General features: G+C 42.5%; 1 protein-coding gene across 1 annotated transcript; it reads left to right on the forward strand.

The window, feature by feature from the left end:
- Positions 1-750: 750 nt before the first annotated feature.
- tmem71 (transmembrane protein 71) lies at positions 751-18,720 on the forward strand. The gene is made up of 10 exons (XM_061731660.1): positions 751-885; positions 1,192-1,245; positions 1,448-1,493; positions 4,439-4,648; positions 8,603-8,886; positions 11,822-12,010; positions 12,106-12,172; positions 15,244-15,302; positions 15,448-15,497; positions 17,851-18,720. Exons 2-10 carry the CDS (start codon positions 1,215-1,217, stop codon positions 17,872-17,874), a joined length of 960 nt encoding a protein of 319 aa, XP_061587644.1. The 5' UTR covers positions 751-885; positions 1,192-1,214; the 3' UTR covers positions 17,875-18,720.
- The last annotated feature ends 302 nt before the right edge of the window (positions 18,721-19,022 follow it).

The raw sequence follows: 19,022 nt of genomic DNA on the forward strand, positions 1-19,022 counted from the left end.
AAGGCGCCTTTCAGGGCACTCAATATCTTTTTATTGTTGGCTTTATCTTTAGCTTTAACGACAACAAATCACCATCAAATACAACACAAACAATTAATGAACAAAGATCAAGGCATAATGAAACTAGCCTCTTACAATATCCTAAACTCAAAAATGTAATTTCCAGTCACTTCTTTAATGATCCATGACCAGCCATGAATGCAGGGAGTTACATTGTATCATATATGATGTATCACATAAGGAACAGAATAATAATAAAAGAAATACATACAGAAGGTAAATTGAGTTCTTTAGAGGTCTTTATTTTTATATTTGTCAAGATTTTTCTTGTATGTGTTTTTAAACTGTATAGAGTTAGTGCTTCGTTTAACATCGATTTTAAAAGACCAAAAAAAAAGACAATATAAACGCAATAAAATCAGGAATCAGCAGAAGCGTAGGGGGGGAGAACTTAAAGTGAGTAGGCCAGTATTTTTGTCATTTTATTTATTTACAGCAACAAAAACACTTTAAACACTTGAAAGTGTGTATTTATTAAGCTCCAAGCTTGAAAATGATCATTTCTGTGAAAAATATTTAACATTTGCACCAATAAATGATTAATCAGTTGTCAGAGAACAAAGTTTTTGTAATCGGCTCCCCGTTTGATCCAGGCCAAAGAGAAGCAGATAAAAAAGTGGATTTATTTAGTGACGCAAGGGAAAGCAGCTTCCTCCTCGGAGCCGGCGGCCGACAGACAGTTAACAGGAAGCATGAGCTCACAGCCGTCTGTTTTTCTTCTGCTCCGTTCTCAGGCTGCAGGATGCCAGAGGAGCAGCGCTGAGCACAAGCTGCTGCCGGCCTGAAACTCCTGAAACTCCTGAAACTCCCGCACCCGGTTTCACGGTAAGAACCCTGCAGAGACCGACCCGGACCGGGTCCCCAAAGAGCCGAGGTCCCAGCTCGGGTCCGAGCGGCACTCCGGGGGGGGCGTAGCCGTCTGCTTTTTGAAGCAGCTGCAGCAGGTTTAGACCTCTGCAGGTTGCATCCGGGTGGTAGACATGACAGTCCTGCAGACAGGACCAGGAACACTAACCGACTGACTGAAGAGAGTAAAAAAACTTTAAACTGTGCTAAAAGAGCCAGCAGTTCCTGACTTTGCTGCTCCTCTCTGAGGAGGAAGTTGCTGACGGTTGGTGATGTCCTCCACAGATCCACGGAGGCTGCAGGCCGACATGGCTCTGTTCTTCTCCGGAGCCGTTACAAGTGAGTAAATGGAGCTGAGTTTGAGTGTTTGAGCGTTTGAGTGTTTGTGAGTTGAGTGTTTGAGAGTTTGAGATTTGAGTGTGGGCACCGGCACATTCCTGGGTTCCCAGGGCCTCAGGAATGTGTCCGTCTCTCCGGGCTGATAAAAGCTGCTGGTTTGTGACTCGCTGCTCTCTACCCCCTCAACTCCCCCTTCGTCCAGGTTCTCCAGTCAAACGGCGGCTGAGGAGCAACCACAACTGCCAGAGGTAAAAACACCAGCCTCCTCGTCTGTCTTTCTGTCTGTCTGTCATATCTATCTATCCATCTATCATTCATATCTATCTAACGTTCATATATATCTACCTATCGTTCGTATTTATCCATCTAATTATCATTCGTATCTATCATCTATCGTTCATATATATCTACTAGGGGTGTAACGATACACTAATCTCACGATACGGTACGATACACGACATTGAGGTCACGATAACGATACGATATTATAGCAGTATTTTTTTAACAACCTTGAATGAGCAACATATGACTTGACTTTTTTTCTTTTCCAGAAATGTAACAACTCAAATTATATAAATAAATACAAAATAAATAAATACATACAATTTTACATCATAAAACAGATTGATTCATGCTCACCTTATAAGTGTAAGAGGAGATTTATTTTTGTTAAGAAGGTTATTTTGGTAATTCAGGGTTCATTATTTTATAAATATATTCTTTATATTCTGATGTAAATCAGGGACTATAATGACACTAGTCAGTTTATCTGTAGTTGTTAGTATGTTTTGGGCGGAGTGATACGCCACAGTACGGCACTAGGTGCTGTGTTGATGTTCTAAAATCCTACACTGTTGAGGGACATTAAAGTACACTGCTGTTTCCCCGTGTTTATCCTACTCACGACCCCAAAAAGGTTTAATTTAATAAGGTAAGGCTTAACTCTACACCAGCCTTACATCAGTAAAAGTTCAGAGCTCAAAACCCCCCAAGAGTCCCGTGATCGGGACCAAAACGGAACTAGTTTCTTCTGAGCGGAGGAAGATTTTGGTCCGCGGGTCGAGGCACGGTCGGATGCGCGTTACTAGTCAACACAATAGATTAATATTAATAACCCAATATCGTGATACACTTTGTCACCTCCACGACACGTTTCGTGGCGTTTTTGTATCGCGTAATTTCGTGGCACGATATATTGTTACACCCCTAATATCTACCTATTGTTCGTATCTATCCATCGTTCGTATTTATCGTTCGTATCTATCTATCTATCTATCTATCTATCTATCTATCTATCTATCTATCTATCTATCTATCTATCTATCTATCTATCTATCTATCTATCTATCTATCTATCTATCTATCTATCTATCTATCTATCTATCTATCTATCTATCTATCTATCTATCTATCTATCTATCTATCTATCTATCTATCTATCTATCTATCTATCTATCTATCTATCAATGAAAATATCTATCTATCCTTTTCGCTCATGTCGCTCTCTGGGATTCACTGACTGATTACTCATATACTCCTTTTCCACCAAACTGGTTCTGGTTCTGGTTCTGGTTCTAGTTCTGAGTTTGGAACTGGGCTTTCTGTTTCCACTGACAAAGAACTGGTTCCGGGTCAGAAGAACTGGTTCCAAGGCACTAACTCTTTGCTGGTCTAGAGGAAAGAACCGCTTACGTAAGTGGAGGAGGGTGGAGTTATTAAGACCAACGGCAACAGCAAGACTGGGAGACGGAGACATTTTCAAATAAGAATGAATCTGGATGCAGCAAAGCATCATGGGAGGAGGAGGAGACAACCTGTCTTTTAGAGACGTGTCCATGGAGGAGCTACGTGGACCAAGTCCTGTTAGAGCAGGTACCTGGTTGTTGCTGCAACTTTCACGCAAACGCAGCGACGTAACTGGTGTTTGCAGAGACGTAATGACGTGGCTCCTCTTAGCACCCGAGCTGTGGAAAAACAAACCGGTTCTCAGCTGGTTCCAAGTTGAAGGAGTTTTGAACCAGCAGTGATCCAGAACCAGCTCTGGAACCAGTTTGGTGGAAAAAGGTGTAACAGACGTTTCTGAGCCTCCAGCTGACGGACATCATTCTTTCCCCCGTCAGAAACACTAAAATCACAGTTACACATTTTTCAGAAACTGAACTGAACTGAACTTTTTTTTTTTTTTAAGTTAGTCGGGTTTTCTTTTTTCTCTCTCTCTCTCTTTTTAGCATCATTGTCATATTTTTTTTCTTTGAAACAAAAAAGAATACGACTATCTGTGTTTGACGACAGTTATTTTGTGTTATTTTATAACTTTGTTGCCGTTTTGGTTTAGTTTTTTTGTTTTTTTTGTTTAAATTAGGTTTATTGGAAAGTGTTTTTTTTTTTTAAATGCGTACCGTATTTTCCACATTATAAGGCGCACTAAATATCTGGTAAAATACCGTACTATAGTGGCTGGGGTTGAGTTACGTATCTACCTGATGGAGCTGCGCTACAGGAAATGCTGCAAAATGCTACAGCAAATGCAAAAGAAAAAAACAAGAAGAAAAGTACTGTATGTCAAACTTTATTAACAAAATAAAAACCAGCTTTGCTCCGTCTCGTCAAAGTCGCCATGATGCGAGTCAGCGTCGCTGTTGTCTTGAACGTCTGTGACGATTCCTGACGTTTTTAGTGCCGTTACTTCCGCGACACCAACTACATTACCCACAATCCCCCTGACTACATTACCCACAATCCCCCTGACTACAGTAACAGAAATTACCGTAATGATCATATATAAGGCGCACAGCATTATAAGGCGCACTGCCGGTTTTTGAGACAATTAAAGGCTTTTAGGTGCGCCTTATAGTGCGGAAAATACGGTAATTATTATTATTATTTTTTATTACATTAATTGAAATTTTATTTAATAGGAAAAAGGGACAGATAAAATAAGCTTAGTCTTCTTTCTGTTCCCTTTCATTCAAGGAAAGAGATTTGTGGAAATTTTATTGAACTGTTTTGTTTTTCTTTTAATGAATGAAATAAAGAATAAAACAAAACTGAGCCCCGTCCTGCTCCTCTCTAGGAAAGTAAATTCCCATTTCTAGAGATATTAACGTGGGCAGGGTTTACATTCATGTCGACACGGTTCCAGATTTGGTATTTTTCCTGATGCGTTATTTTTTATTTCTGTCTCGTCCTCCAGCCTGGACCTATCGCTCCTCTCCCCCGACTCCTCGTACGTCTGCTACTCGTCGGCGGACGGCGGCGGCGCCTGCAGCTGCCGGCGCTCGCCGCGCCTCCTCACCAACGGCTACTACGCCGTCACCGAGGACAGCTTCTCCTGGGACGGAGACGGCAACGTGTCGCTGACGCCCTGCAAGACCAGCGTGTCCTACAAGGAGAACCTGGTCCGGTGAGACGGTCTGACATGTTGGGGGGGTTATTTCTTTGGTTTCAGGCCCCGTTTACACGGCGCAAAAACTGTGGTGTTTTCATGCGTTTTGGTCGTTCGTTTACACGAAAACGAAGCTCAAAGTCTCCAAAAACGATCATTTCTGAAAACTCCGGCCAAAGTGGAGATTTGCAAAAACTCCGTCTTCACGTTTGCTTGTAAAGAGAGAGAAACGGACATTTAGGCTTCAGAACGTCACAACACGCCTGTGTTTACAATTAGTTTGGCCACCGTCAATATTTTCTTGTATTTTAGCTGTTTTATATTCTAAAGTCACACTTAAAAGTAACTCCACTTCTCTGTCACTCCAAACGAAAGACTCTCGTTCATCTTGGAAGTAACTGGAAGTTACTCGTGTCATTTGTTGATGTTTTTTTCCAGGATTCTGATTGGCTAGCGTGACTTTATCTTCTCGTTACACTGCCCCCTGCAGGTTTGGCTGCTCATAGCACCTTAACAGCTATTTATGCGGGTTCGTGTAAATGATGATATTTTTCAAAACGTAGAGGGGGAAATATCCGTTTTTGTAAATACCCGGCTATATGTAAACGTGGCCTTTTTGTTTGTAAAGTTTACTGATGAATTAGAGTTGAGATTTATAAAATTTTACCAACTAGATACAAAACATTCCTCCTGGAGGTGGAACCAAAACTGTTTTTTGTTCCAGACCGGATACGTGTTTATTTCTGCTGTGGATTTTAACCTGGTGGTCAGTAGAGGACCTGCAGGTCTGGACCTCACACCATGTCCTAACTGCATGCGACGCGAGCAAGCGTCAGCGACAAAAACAATTCCATTGCTTTATTTTCTATTGGACTGTCCTAACTGGCTGCAGCGAAGCGGCGCGCCGTTTTGAGTTGAACATTTGTCGGACCCCCTGCTTCTATTTTCTTCCTGTCGCTCGCGTTGAAAGCGCTGTAGGAAACTGTAGGTCATTTCAATACAAGAACCTCAATACAGTGGCAGCTGCTGGAGGGAGATCACCAGGGAGCTGGAAGATTCTGACAAGATAATAAGATAATATATAACAATAAGATAATAACAGGATAATATTTCTTTCTGCCACTTTATTGAGGTTTTTGTAGTGAAATGAGGAGGAATCATAGAGATAACTTCTCATTTCAACTAACTGGATCAGCCGTTTCTCATCCTTGACTGTTTCCTACAGCGCTTTCAACTGGCTTAAAATAGAAGAACATTTAAATATCACAATATCAAGCTTGTTTTCTGTTTAGAAACTACAAACGTAGGAAGATTACAAGTACTCACTGATCTTTTACTTGTCTCTTTACTCTTTTAGGAGTTATTTTAGGAGTTTCTTTCAGGAGCGCACGGGCGGGTATAGTGCAGTGAATAAAGGCGGATTTATGGTTCTGCGTTAAATCGACGGCGTACCCTACACCGTAGGGTCTGCGTTGGTGTAACGCGGAACCATAAATCAGCCTTTTAAAAAGCGAGTTTCAGCTATCAATCAAAATAACGTGGGGGCCCATAACGCGTTCAGTGTGGACAGAGAGCGTCCGATGCCACGCTGTGCGACGCGATTGTCAGACCTGATCCGGACCCGGGAACTGGACTGCTGGAGCTGCAGCAGCCGGTTCAAAAGGCTTTTCAGTGTTCAACGGGTTAATTTCCCATCGTCTAAGAACAACCTGGTTAACTTTGTTAGGGGGGGTTGAGGTAGAACTGGTTCTGGACCAGTTCTACGCGAGTCTAAGCAGATTGTTTACAACATTAAAGTGTCTGTACAGCAGTCCCCCCCCCATCACATGTCAAGCTGCTGCAAAGCTTGTAAATTCCTCACGACTGACTTCAGCAGCCTCCGGCGGCCTGGGTGTGATGTCATCGGCCGCGGTTGCTAGGAGACGGCCGTGTTGTCGGAACCCCTCCCAGTAAACACGCAGCTTCACGGGTGGGTTTGTGGACCGGTTCTGCAGAGTTCTGCAGAGTCTGGCAGCCTGAACCTCACCATGTTCAACCCTTACATCACCGTTCTGATGCTGCTGTGTGATTGGCTGGTTAGAAACTTAACGAGCGGTTGGACAGATGTATCTAATAAAGTGGCCAGTGAGTGTACGTGACTTGTGTTGGTAGATTGAAATTAATAACATATATATATATATATATATATATATATATATATATAGTAGAGCTGTTAGTGTAGTAATTCTGCCTAGTACGATGAATAATAAATTCTGCTTTCTCTCTTAAAAGACAGCTAAGCTCATTCAGCAGATTTTGACGTTTCCTAACACTTTCAGGTGAAATGTTATTCAGCATGCCTTGCTCTAATTCTGCGATTTCAGTTTCCAGAGCCTCAGATCTCCGTTTTTTGGTTTTATTGAGATGTGAAGCAAAGGAGATAGTTTTATTTCTAATGCAACCTTCGACCGCATCCCATAACCACTGTTCTTAGCGAGAAAGTACATAAAACAGCCCTGTGATCGGTCACAAAAAAGAGTTTTGGAAGCAAAAATATAATAATCTATTCGTGAAAAAGTCTTATGTCTAGCAGAATAAAAAGAAAATTCCCTAGTAGAGGGATTCATTACACGCTAAGTGTCAATCACTGCATAATCATTAGTTACTTTCCGTAACGCCTTAGATGCTAGTCGTTGATCTCTGCTCTCTGTTGTCCCTGTTCAGTCAATATTCATCAAAAATGTCAGTTCGCTAGATAAAATATATTAATATACAGGACTGTCTCAGAAAATTAGAATATTGTGATAAAGTCCTTTATTTTGTGTAATGCAAAAATGTCATACATTCTGGATTCATTACAAATCAACTGAAATATTGCAAGCCTTTTATTATTTTAATATATTGCTGATCATGGTTTACAGCTTAAGAAAACTCAAATATCCTACCTCAAAAAAATTGAATATTCTGGGAATCTTAATCTTAAACTCTAAACTCTAATCAGCATTATTAAAATGATAAAGGCTTGCAATATTTCAGTTGATTTGTAATGAATCCAGAATGTATGACATTTTTGTTTTTTAATTGCATTACAGAAAATAAAGAACTTTATCACAATATTCTAATTTTCTGAGACAGTCCTGTATATTAAAATATTTTAATTGCTGATAAAATAAGTTTGTTAGTGCACAGTTATACTCATGTGTGCATGTGAATGAGTGTATATTTGTACACAAAAGTAAAACGTGCATTGAGGTTTCTTTCTTCGGGAATCCTGGTCTGTGATTGGACGCTGCCTCGGCGTCGCCGCTGCTCATTTGCATAAAGTTGAGATTCTCTCAACTTCAAATTAACGCTCTGGACGCCTATGACACTGTGACGCTTTTGGTGTGAATGCACGGTTATGATTGGCTGAAACAAGGAAGATATCTGATTGGCTGCAGATATTTAATGAAAAGACGTTTGTGGATTGAAGCAAGTCAAGGTTTCTCAAAAATTCACACACAAATGCAGCGAAGCCCACAGACCTGAAGCTGTTTGTAAATCAGGTTACAGGACTGTCTCAGAAAATTGAATATTGTGATAAAGTTCTTTATTTTCTGTAATGCAATTACAAAAACAAAAATGTCATACATTCTGGATTCATTACAAATCAACTGAAATATTGCAAGCCTTTTATTATTTTAATATTGCTGATCATGGTTTACAGTTTAAGATTAAGATTCCCAGAATATTCTAATTTTACAGATAGGATATTTGAGTTTTCTTTTTGTAATTGCGTTACAGAAAATCACAATATTCTAATTTTCTGAGGCAGTCCTGTGTATTTGTGAATCCTGTTTTAGCTCCGTACAAAAGCCGCATCGCGGTCCGATCGTTTCCAGATGGGCCAGGTTCTTCTGTCCCAACAGAACTCCGGCCCCCGGCTCACACGGAAGTGCCTTTCAGAGTAAAAGCACGAGGCTGCAGTCTGACCCGGTGAATCTCCTCCTGCAGGGTTTTCCGGCGCCGGCGCCGGCCTCGGGGCTCTCTGGCTCGCCTGCTGAGCGACGTGACGGAGAGCTGCCAGTCGTGGCTGGACGAGAAGGTGTTCAGAGGCGTGTTTGGGACGGGACCCGTCCAGGACCGGGGCCTGGACCTGGACCGGAGCCTGGACCTGGACCAGGATGGAGATCTGGACTGGATCAGAAGGAGCCGGGAGGGCGGCTCCCTGCTGGACGAGTCGCTGTGGCCGGATCTGAACAGCACGGAGCTGGACGCCAGCCGCAGCTTCACCTACGGTGGGTGAACGTTCATCTGCAAGGAGGGTCAACCCTCAGCCCTTCACCTTAAAAGCACTTCAGATATCAGATCAGTTCAACTTTGTTGAACCCGAAGGTAAATTAGGAGTGAGGTCGTCCAGCAACAAGACCCCATCAGTACACATAAACCATAATCACAACATAAAGGGCTAAAACTTGATCTTTTTATTTAGGGTTATAGAAGTAGGTATAAAACAGAAACTGCTGCTGACTGTCTGGAAACCTTTTTCTTTCACGCCATCACCTCATTTTCCCAGCTAGCAAAGTTGCCATCCAAAAACCATCTTTGGATACACTTTCCTTCAAAAGAAAACCCAATGTGTCGTAGAAAAAGAAACAAAAATTGGGGAGAAATGCAGAAAAACAAATAAATTGTAAACTCAAATTAGAGTCTTCTGTATCTGGAATGAATGTATTCTTGAGTCTATAAGGTAACAATAACATAATAATTAGATAACCTTGTTTGAATTGTAAAATGGGTTTGTTTAAATACAATCTTTGACTAAAACGAGACTAAAATGGACAATTCTGACTAAAATAAGACTAAAATGCTCAGACTTTTAGTCGACTTGACTAAAAAACTTGACATGACTAAAAGGAGAATGAACTTGACTAAAACTAGTAAATGATAGCTCGACCCAAAGACTAGACTAAAACTAAAATTGAAACAGGCTGAAAGAAACAACACTAATCTACTGCTGCTCTCGTTACTATACTGGACCGCTTCATTATCTGGTTCACTTCTTATTTCTAAGAGATAGATCTCCAAACCAAGACACCAGGCAGAAGGAGAAAACCAATTTGTCGATATGAAAAGACAACAGTCTTCTCACGATCTCACATTTTGCCTCAAATGTCAGTTTACTGTCAATAAACTACCCAGATATTTGTACATATCTTAAATGAATCTGCATGTCTTTAGTTGTAGAGACGTTCATCTGCAGGAAGGATTCATCACAGCGCTGAGGTCACGTACCATGTGACCTGGAGAGGCTTTAGTTTCCTTCAGCAAACCGACAACAGTCATCTGCGTACTTCAAGATAAATCTATCCTCCCGCATGTAAAGGATGAACAGCAGAGGTGAAAAAACATCCTGGTGGAGAAACAAGTGGGATCAGAGTGTTATTCACTCTCTCACTCTCTCTGTGTTCTAGTTGATAAAACATCTCAAATCCCGCCCACAACATTAAAACTTAAATTAAAATGTTCTGAAAGCCTCTCTGTTAAAATGTCGGGGGTGAATGGTGTTAAAAACGGATGAAACATCAACAAATAGGAGGAGATGTGATGGTGGGACGGACGTTGGTTTTATTATTATCAGTTCATATCAGTTTAGATTTTTGTGTGTAATTATAGATGAAAACCTCACATGGAAATCTCAGTTAAATTATGTTAAAACTAAGGTATCAAAGAACATTTTTGTTTTGAACAAAGTGAAACATGTTTTAGATTATAAGACAATGCAAATTTTGTATTGCTCACTTATTTTGCCTTATTTTAGTTATTGTGTCGAAGTTTGGGGGAATACATACACAACAAATATCAAGCCTTTGTTTATTTTACAGAAGAGAGCAGTAAGGATCAGACATAAAAAGGAGGCAAGAGAACACACCCAGGGCCGCCGCAAGGGGTGTGCGAACCGTGCGACCGCACGGGGCCTCTTTTTTTTTTTTTTTTTTTTTTTTCAAAAAAAAATGTTTTTTCAATTTTTTTTTTTCGTTTTTTTTTTCGTTTTTTCCCTTATAAATATCAACAGTCACGTTCCAATTCAGACCTAAATGTGTACTAGTCTGTGCATATCAATAAATATATGTGCAATGATGCGCGTGTCTGTTGTTCAATACAACTGATCAGACCAAGCGCAGACACAAGCTGCTCTGATCCAGACGGTGGAGTTGGAACAAACTGTCACACAATGTCGAGAGAACGAGACAGATTCAGGACATTTCCATCAGGGGATGAAAAAAGAAAAAAACTAAAGAAAATGGAAAAGTTTAATGCCTCTCTGAAAGGCTTGTTTAATAAATTTGTTACAAAAATCACCGATCTGACCGGTTCTCAAGCAGCCGGGGGGCCCCGCGTCGAGGCAAGAGATGATGATGAGGCAGGGGAAGGTATCCAGTATTTTGATAATTGGAGAGTTAAATTTGCACATATAGACACCCGATCCAACCCGAAAAACCCAAAAATTTCGCGTGCGCTCGCTACGCTCACGCGCGAGGGCCCCCCTGTCCATTTCGCACAGGGCCTCGCAAATCTCCCAGGCAGCTCTGAACACACCAATGGACTTTTTATCAATGCAGGATTAATTAAACTTAGATATTGTTGAGTTACAGACTTTACTAGTTATGTTCAAGGCAAAAAGCAGAATATTGCCTGAAAATATACGTTTTTTTGTGTTTAGTTCAGAAGATAAGGACCATAGGAGGAAATTTGATTTTAAACATCCGTTTGCACAAACTACTTTAAAACAAATGTGTATTTCAGTATGTGGTGTAAAATTATGGAACTCCTTAACAACTGATTTAAAGGATTGTAAAAATATTCACCAGTTCAAGAAATTGTATAAAGACAACACAATCAGACAATATGAATTTAACGGGTAAAATATCTTTTGTTGTTTTTTGTTTTTGTATTGTTGGTGAGTTAGTGTGTATGTTTTCTTATTTTTTTGTTTTGTTTTTTCATTATTTCTTTTTTTTGGTATTATATAAGCAGTGACTGTTGAACAGACGGACAGACCATCTTCATACGAATTGTTTTATTTTTTTGAGAAAGGGGCTTGTAATATAAGGCTTTCTTCTTCTTTGCCCCTTTTCCATCATGGAATGGAACATGTATGTGAACTATTTCCATGATACGGAATAAATAAAAATGAAATTAAATGAAATGAAATTATTTCCTGTCTTTCAGACCCCACAGAAGTCCCGCCTCCTCCTGACAAAGAAGCCCCGCCCCCGATGCTCATCCAGGAGGAGATTTGCTCGGAGATCTGTCAATCAAAGGAGCGGTTCACTCAGACGCTGAGCGGCCTCTCCGAGGTCCCGCCCCCCTCGCCGTTCTACGCCGGCTTCTGCCGCCAGGCGCCGCCGGAGCCCCCAGGTGAGCTGCAGGTCCCGGGTGACCCGGACCGGAGATGGGGACACGTCGTCACGGAGACGGGTTTGAGTAAGATCGCTCTTATTCCTGTGTTGCAGGGTTAACGACGAAGGCCCTGCTCCTCCTCATCTTCACCGTCTTCATCTGCGGCGCTCTGTACTCGGGGTGAGACTCTGGTTTAATCTGTCAACGGTGTTTTTTATTTATTTATTTTTTTTTATTTATCCTTTATTTATACAGATAAAACACTTGAGTCCGAAGACTCATTTTCAAGTGTGACCTGTTCACATCCACACAGTTGCATAAAACATAAAAATGAGACATGACAAGATATGACAGGACATAACACTTGAAACTGATGCAGAGTGGAAATGACAATACACTATAACCGTTAAATAGCTGGAAAATAGAGATATCAGGTTAGTACACTAGCCCCAGACAAAAATAAAACTTGTAGAACACAGACTAGCTTATGCGCTTTATATGCTTAGCTGCGGCAGAGGTCATCTAGTGCAAGTACAAGATAAAGATGCACTCTCCATGTTTCTAAGCAAAAGCTTAAAACTAGCAAGGGGAATCAGGTTCGTCAACTTCAGACTCTGTTGCAAGGAGTTCCAAGCGGACGGGGCTGCAAAAGAGAACGCCCTTTTGCCTTTCTCTGTGCGGACCAAGGGGATGGAGTAAGTAATGATATCCTGCGTACGGAGAGCGTATCTGGATTGCTTGCGTGAAAAGTAGACAGAGAGGTAGGGTGGGAGCAGACCAAGAATGGATTTGTAAATGAGGGTGTACCAGTGGAGGGTTCGGCGGATGGAAAGAGATGGCCAGTTAACAAGACAGTAAAGCACACAATGGTGTGTAAGTGGTTTACAACCGGTTATGAAGCGCAGCGCTCCATGGTACGCAGCATCCAGAAGTTGGAGACAGCTTGCAGATGCATTCATGTAGAGGACATCACCATAGTCCAAAAGAGGCAAGAAGGTGGCAGTAACCAGCCGTTTCCTAGCAAGAGCTGAAAAGCAGGACTTGTTTCTGAAGAAAAAGCTCAGTTTCAACTTCAGTTTCTTCAAGAGCATATTGATGTGAAGTTGGAAGGTGAGAGTGTCGTCAAGAACAACGCCAAGATATTTGTAGTTTGACACAATCTCAATAGGTGTACCCTGACGAGACACAATGCCAGGAAGTGCCGCTGACGCCTGCTTGCTGTTGGAGAAGAGCATGACCTTGGTCTTCCCTGCATTCACCACCAGTCTAAGCTGAGACAACTGGGACTGAAGGGTGTCAAAAGCAGTCTGTAGAGACTCCAAGGCACGGGAGATGGAAGAAGCAAAGCAGTACATAATTGTGTCATCCGCGTAAAGATGAACAGCAGCATTTGAGGTTGATCCTATTTCATTTATGTAAATGGTGAATAGGGTTGGCCCTAAGACCGAACCCTGTGGCACCCCATTAGAGGTAGTAAGCATGTTGGAGGACAGATCACCAAACTGCACAGCCTGTTTACGCTGAGACAGGTAGTTTGTAAACCAGCCAACAGCATGGGAGGAAAAACCAATGTCCGAGAGGCGCTGACATAAGATGGAGTGGTCGACGGTGTCGAATGCCTTTGACAAGTCGACAAAGAGTGCGGCACAGTGGTTCTTCCTGTCCAAGGCCTCAGTGATGTCGTTGACCACTTTAAGAGCAGCGGATACTGTGCTGTGCTGCTTCCTAAAACCAGACTGCAAGGGTGAAAGGACATTGTGTAAGTCCAGGAAGTCCTTGATCTGTACATTGATTAATTGCTCAAGAACCTTAGCAAGAATAGGAAGTTTGGAAATTGGCCTGTAGTTGTTCAAACATTTGGGGTCACCACCCTTCAGGAGTGGGACCACAAAGGCAGATTTCCATACCTCTGGGATCTCGTTGTTGGCGATGGATAAGTTAAAGATGTGCGAAACAGGTTCTGCAATGAAGTCTGCAGCAAGGCGCAGAAAGAAAGGGGGAAGATTATCAGGACCTGCTGATTTCCTATGGTCGAGCTCCCTCAGGACTTTCCAAACATCACCAACAGTGAGATGGCAGAACGAGAAGGAGTGATGCCCAGGGAGACTACCGGAGGCCATCCCCAAAGGAGGAGGAGAACTGGGGGGTGGAGAGTTGGCTCCTGGCAAGGAATCAAATAATGAACCAGAGGCTATAAAGTGTTTGTTGAAGCAATTAAGCATCTCTGATTTATCGAACACTGGTACTGAGTCATGGATGATATGAGGAGGTAGCTCAGCAGGGCCAGAGTTGGCAGAGAGAGACTTAACAGTCTTCCAAAATCTTCTAGGATCATTCAAACTGTCAGTAGAGCAGGAAAGATAGAAGTCATTTTTAGCTTTTTTGATGGAGGCAGTAAAGCTATTGTTGGGGAGCTGAGGAGGAGGAGCCACGTTTCAAACCTGGCTCCTCCCCCTGGCTGCTGACATCATCATCATCTTGAGATAAACAGGACCTTTTTCTGTTTTTTGGGACACAATTCAACTTTTTGTGACATTTTCATAGTTGGATATCAAAAGGTCTGTTGTCGATAAATTCAGAATGAAAATGAGGAATTGCAAAATAAAATGTTACACTAAAGAGTCTCTTTCTGTACGGAAGAGTATTTGGGCCATGCAAGAGAAAACATTTGAGAGGGAAGATTTTTTTTTTATTGTGCACTTCGAGAAAAAAGTCGAAATTTCGAGATTAATGTTGAAATAAAATTTCGAGAAAAAAGTCGAAATGTCGAGAATAATGTTGAAGTACAATTTCAAGAATAAAGGCGAAATTTCATGAATAAAGTCGAAATTTCATCTTCATGAAATTTTGACTTTTTTCTCAACATTTCGACTTTTTTCTCAATATTTCAACTTTTTTACCGTGGTGCATAACGAAAAAAAAATCTTCCTCCTCTAAAATATTTGTATTTTTCTCCTGCCTGGCCCTAATACTCTTCCATACTCTGGGACGAGCAGGAACATATGAAATTAGTATAAACAAACTTTTATTTTGAAACAGATTTGTCTTTATGAGGGGAAGGGGGGGTTGTGGTTTTGGGAGAGGGTCTTTAAATATTGGGGGATGGATGGATGGATGGATGGATGGATGGATGGATGGATGGATGGATGGATGGATGGATGGATGGATGGATGCAGCAGAACCAGAACCTGAGCGTCCAGGTGGTTCATGGACTCAGACGTGTGTCATGTGACCTGGAACCTTCTCTGCAGGTGTGTGTGGGGGGGCGTTGCCGTGGCGACGGCGGTGCTGGCGGCGACAGCGTTCATGGGTGAGTATCTGGACGGGCCTCCGGGTTCCTTCTGATGCGTGTGAGCCGGTTGACCCTCGTGTACGGACTCCGGTCCGGGTCCGAGGCCCCGCCCCCGGCTTCACCCCTCCCAGTCTGAGCGCTAAAGGATGTTCCTCTGTTTCAGGGCTGACGAGGTCGGGGCCGCTGGGCGGCTGGAGGAGAGCCAAGACCGAGGTGAGTCTCGTTCCACGTCCTCGGACCCGCCGGGTAGGGATGGGCGGTATGGACTAAAAAATGTATCACGATAATTTCTGGCATTTATCCCGATAACGATAAAAATGACGATAAAATAAATACCAATTCAACTCCACCTTTGTAACTATAAATCTATCTCACTCTCAGATCCACCATGTTTGTTACACAAAAACGTCATCAACGGGAATTTATCCTTCTTTCTTTCTTTCTTTCTTTCTTTCAGGCTCATTTCCTTCCTTCCTTCCTTCCTTCTTTTTTCCTTTCCTTCCTTCCTTCCTTCCTTCCTTCCTTCCTTCCTTCCTTCCTTCCTTCCTTCCTTCCTTCCTTCCTTCCTTCCTTCCTTCTTTTTTCCCTTCCTTCCTCCCTTCCTTCCTTCCTTCCTTCCTTCTTTTTTCCCTTCCTTCCTTCTTTCCTCCTGCTTTCTCCTTCCTTCTTCCCTTCCTCTTTTCTCCCTTCCTTCTCCTTTCCTTCCTTCCTTCCTTCCTTCCTTCCTTCCTTCCTTCCTCCCTTCCTCTTTTCTCCCTTCCTTCCTTCCTTCCTTCCTTCCTTCCTTCCTTCCTTCCTTCCTTCCTTCCTCCCTTCCTCTTTTCTCCCTTCCTTCCTTCCTTCCTTCCTTCCTTCCTTCCTTCCTTCCTTCCTTCCTTCCTTCCTTCCTTCCTTCACGTACGTTGTGCGTGGATTTAACGCAGAACCATAAATCAGCTTTACACAAAAACGTCATCAACGGGAATTTATCCTTTTTTCTTTCTTTCTTTCAGGCTCATTTCCTTCCTTCCTTCCTTCTTTTTTCCCTTCTTTCCTCCTGCTCTCTCCTTCCTTCTTCCCTTCCTCTTTTCTCCCTTCCTTCTCCTTTCCTTCCTTCCTTCCTTCCTTCCTTCTTTTTTCCCTTCCTTCCTCCCTTCCTTCCTTCCTTCCTTCCTTCTTTTTTCCCTTCCTTCCTTCTTTCCTCCTGCTCTCTCCTTCCTTCCTTCCTTCCTCCCTTCCTCTTTTCTCCCTTCCTTCCTTCCTTCCTTCCTTCCTTCCTTCTTTTTTCCCTTCCTTCCTCCCTTCCTTCCTTCCTTCCTTCCTTCTTTTTTCCCTTCCTTCCTTCTTTCCTCCTGCTCTCTCCTTCCTTCCTTCCTTCCTCCCTTCCTCTTTTCTCCCTTCCTTCCTTCCTTCCTTCCTTCCTTCCTTCCTTCCTTCCTTCCTTCTTTTTTCCCTTCCTTCCTCCCTTCCTTCCTTCCTTCCTTCCTTCTTTTTTCCCTTCCTTCCTTCTTTCCTCCTGCTCTCTCCTTCCTTCCTTCCTTCTTTTTTCCCTTTCTTCCTTCTTTCCTCCTGCTTTCTCCTTCCTTCTTCCCTTCCTCTTTTCTCCCTTCCTTCTCCTTTCCTTCCTTCCTTCCTTCCTTCCTTCCTTCCTTCCTTCCTTCCTCCCTTCCTCTTTTCTCCCTTCCTTCCTTCCTTCCTTCCTTCCTTCCTTCCTTCCTTCCTTCCTTCCTTCCTTCCTTCCTTCCTCCCTTCCTCCCTTCCTCTTTTCTCCCTTCCTTCCTTCCTTCCTTCCTTCCTTCCTTTCCTTCCTTCCTTCCTTCCTTCCTTCCTTCCTTCCTTCCTTCCTCCCTTCCTCTTTTCTCCCTTCCTTCCTTCCTTCCTTCCTTCCTTCCTTCCTTCCTTCCTTCCTTCCTTCCTTCCTTCCTTCCTTCCTCCCTTCCTCCCTTCCTCTTTTCTCCCTTCCTTCCTTCCTTCCTTCCTTCCTTCCTTCCTTCCTTCCTTCCTTCCTTCCTTCCTTCCTTCCTTCCTTCACGTACGTTGTGCGTGGATTTAACGCAGAACCATAAATCAGCTTTACACAAAAACGTCATCAACGGGAATTTATCCTTTTTTCTTTCTTTCTTTCAGGCTCCCTTCCTTCCTTCCTTCTTTTTTCCCTTCTTTCCTCCTGCTCTCTCCTTCCTTCTTCCCTTCCTCTTTTCTCCCTTCCTTCTCCTTTCCTTCCTTCCTTCCTTCCTTCCTTCCTTCCTTCCTTCCTTCCTTCCTTCCTTCCTTCCTTCCTTCCTTCCTCCCTTCCTCTTTTCTCCCTTCCTTCCTTCCTTCCTTCCTTCCTTCCTTCCTTCCTTCCTTCCTTCCTTCCCGTACGTTGTGCGTGGATTTAACACAGAACCATAAATCAGCTTTACACAAAAACATCATCAACTGGAATTTATCGTTTTTACCGTGAGATACAAATTCTTATCGTGAGGAATTTTTTTGACGGTTTATCGTGAACGGTAAAATATCACCCATTCCTACTGCCGGGGCCCCAGAACCGAGCCCTGAGGTGCACCAGGTCACCCGGTCACTGACCGATTCTCTGTTTCAGGACATCACGCCGGGGAACGAGTGATGACAGGAGGAGAAGAAGAAAAAGAAGAAGAGGTGCGGCGGGACTCACCAGAGTCCCAACTCTCCATGTTTATGTCACTTCCTGTTTGCGTGAGTGGCGGTTACCGTAGTTTAGCAGCAGGGACGTGAAAATGTTTCGTATCAAGTGTAAAACGTCTCCGAGTGTCTGTCGTCTCGCTCGAGCTTGAACTTGGCGGCTTTGAGGAGTCCGAGGAGACCGGACGGCCATAAGAGGTGGCGCTCACTTCCTCCTCTAAACAATAAGAGCGGGTCGTACGGGGAGGGATTCGTGAAAGTGGGGCGGGTTGTTTCAAAATAAGAGCCCGAAACACATCAAAGATCAGGTTTACTTCAGAGCTGCACCAGCTCGAGTTTTATTTTGAAATCCTAATTTCACACGTTTCACGTGATTGACAGTTCAGTGGGTGGAGCCACATACTTAGGTTGCATCCATAGTGATCTAATGCAATTACATTTATTTTATTTTAATTTTTCATGACATTAATTAATTTAACTGAAGCACTTCGGTACTGGGCTGTGCCTGGCTGTGCCGGGCCGTCCTTTATACTTTTCATCTGATGTTGGTCAGGAATCTACAGAAGAGTATTAGGGCCAGGCAGGAGAGAAAAAAAAAAAAAAAATTTAGTGGAGGAAGATTTTTTTTCATTATGCACTTCGAGAAAAAACTCAAAATGTCGGGAAAAAATGTTGAAATGTCAGGAAAAAAGTCGAAATGTCGAGATTAATGTTGAAGTACAATTTTTAGAAAAAAGTCTGAATGTTGAGGAAAAAAGTTGAAATTTCGACTTTATTCACAAAATTTCTATTTTATTCACGAAATTTCGACTTTATTCTTGAAATTGTATTTCAACATTAATCTTGACATTTCAACTTTTTTCTCGAAATTGTATTTCAACATTAATCTCAACATTTTGACTTTTTTCTCTAAGTGCACAATAAAAAAATATCTTCCCCTCTCAAATATTTTTTCTCCTGCATGGCCCTAATACTCTTCCGTAGGAATCAGCTGACTGAGAGATGTAACTGAAACAGTAGGGGTCCTAGGGTCGACCCCTGAGGATCACCGGATCAGCCGCGGTTTGTGTATTTGGTCAAATAAGAGCAGAATCTTTAGTTCCAGGCGGCACC

The sequence above is a fragment of the Cololabis saira genome, chromosome 10 (assembly GCF_033807715.1).
Source record: "Cololabis saira isolate AMF1-May2022 chromosome 10, fColSai1.1, whole genome shotgun sequence".
In the NCBI taxonomy this organism is placed as follows: Eukaryota; Metazoa; Chordata; class Actinopteri; order Beloniformes; family Belonidae; genus Cololabis; species Cololabis saira.

Coding starts and splice junctions, on each gene's coding strand:
- tmem71 (XM_061731660.1), top strand. CDS start 1,215: ATGGCTCTGTTCTTCTCCGGAGCCGTTACAA. Junction 8,887..11,821: donor CAGCCGCAGCTTCACCTACG/GTGGGTGAACGT, acceptor CCTGTCTTTCAG/ACCCCACAGAAGTCCCGCCT. Junction 15,498..17,850: donor GGAGGAGAGCCAAGACCGAG/GTGAGTCTCGTT, acceptor TCTCTGTTTCAG/GACATCACGCCGGGGAACGA.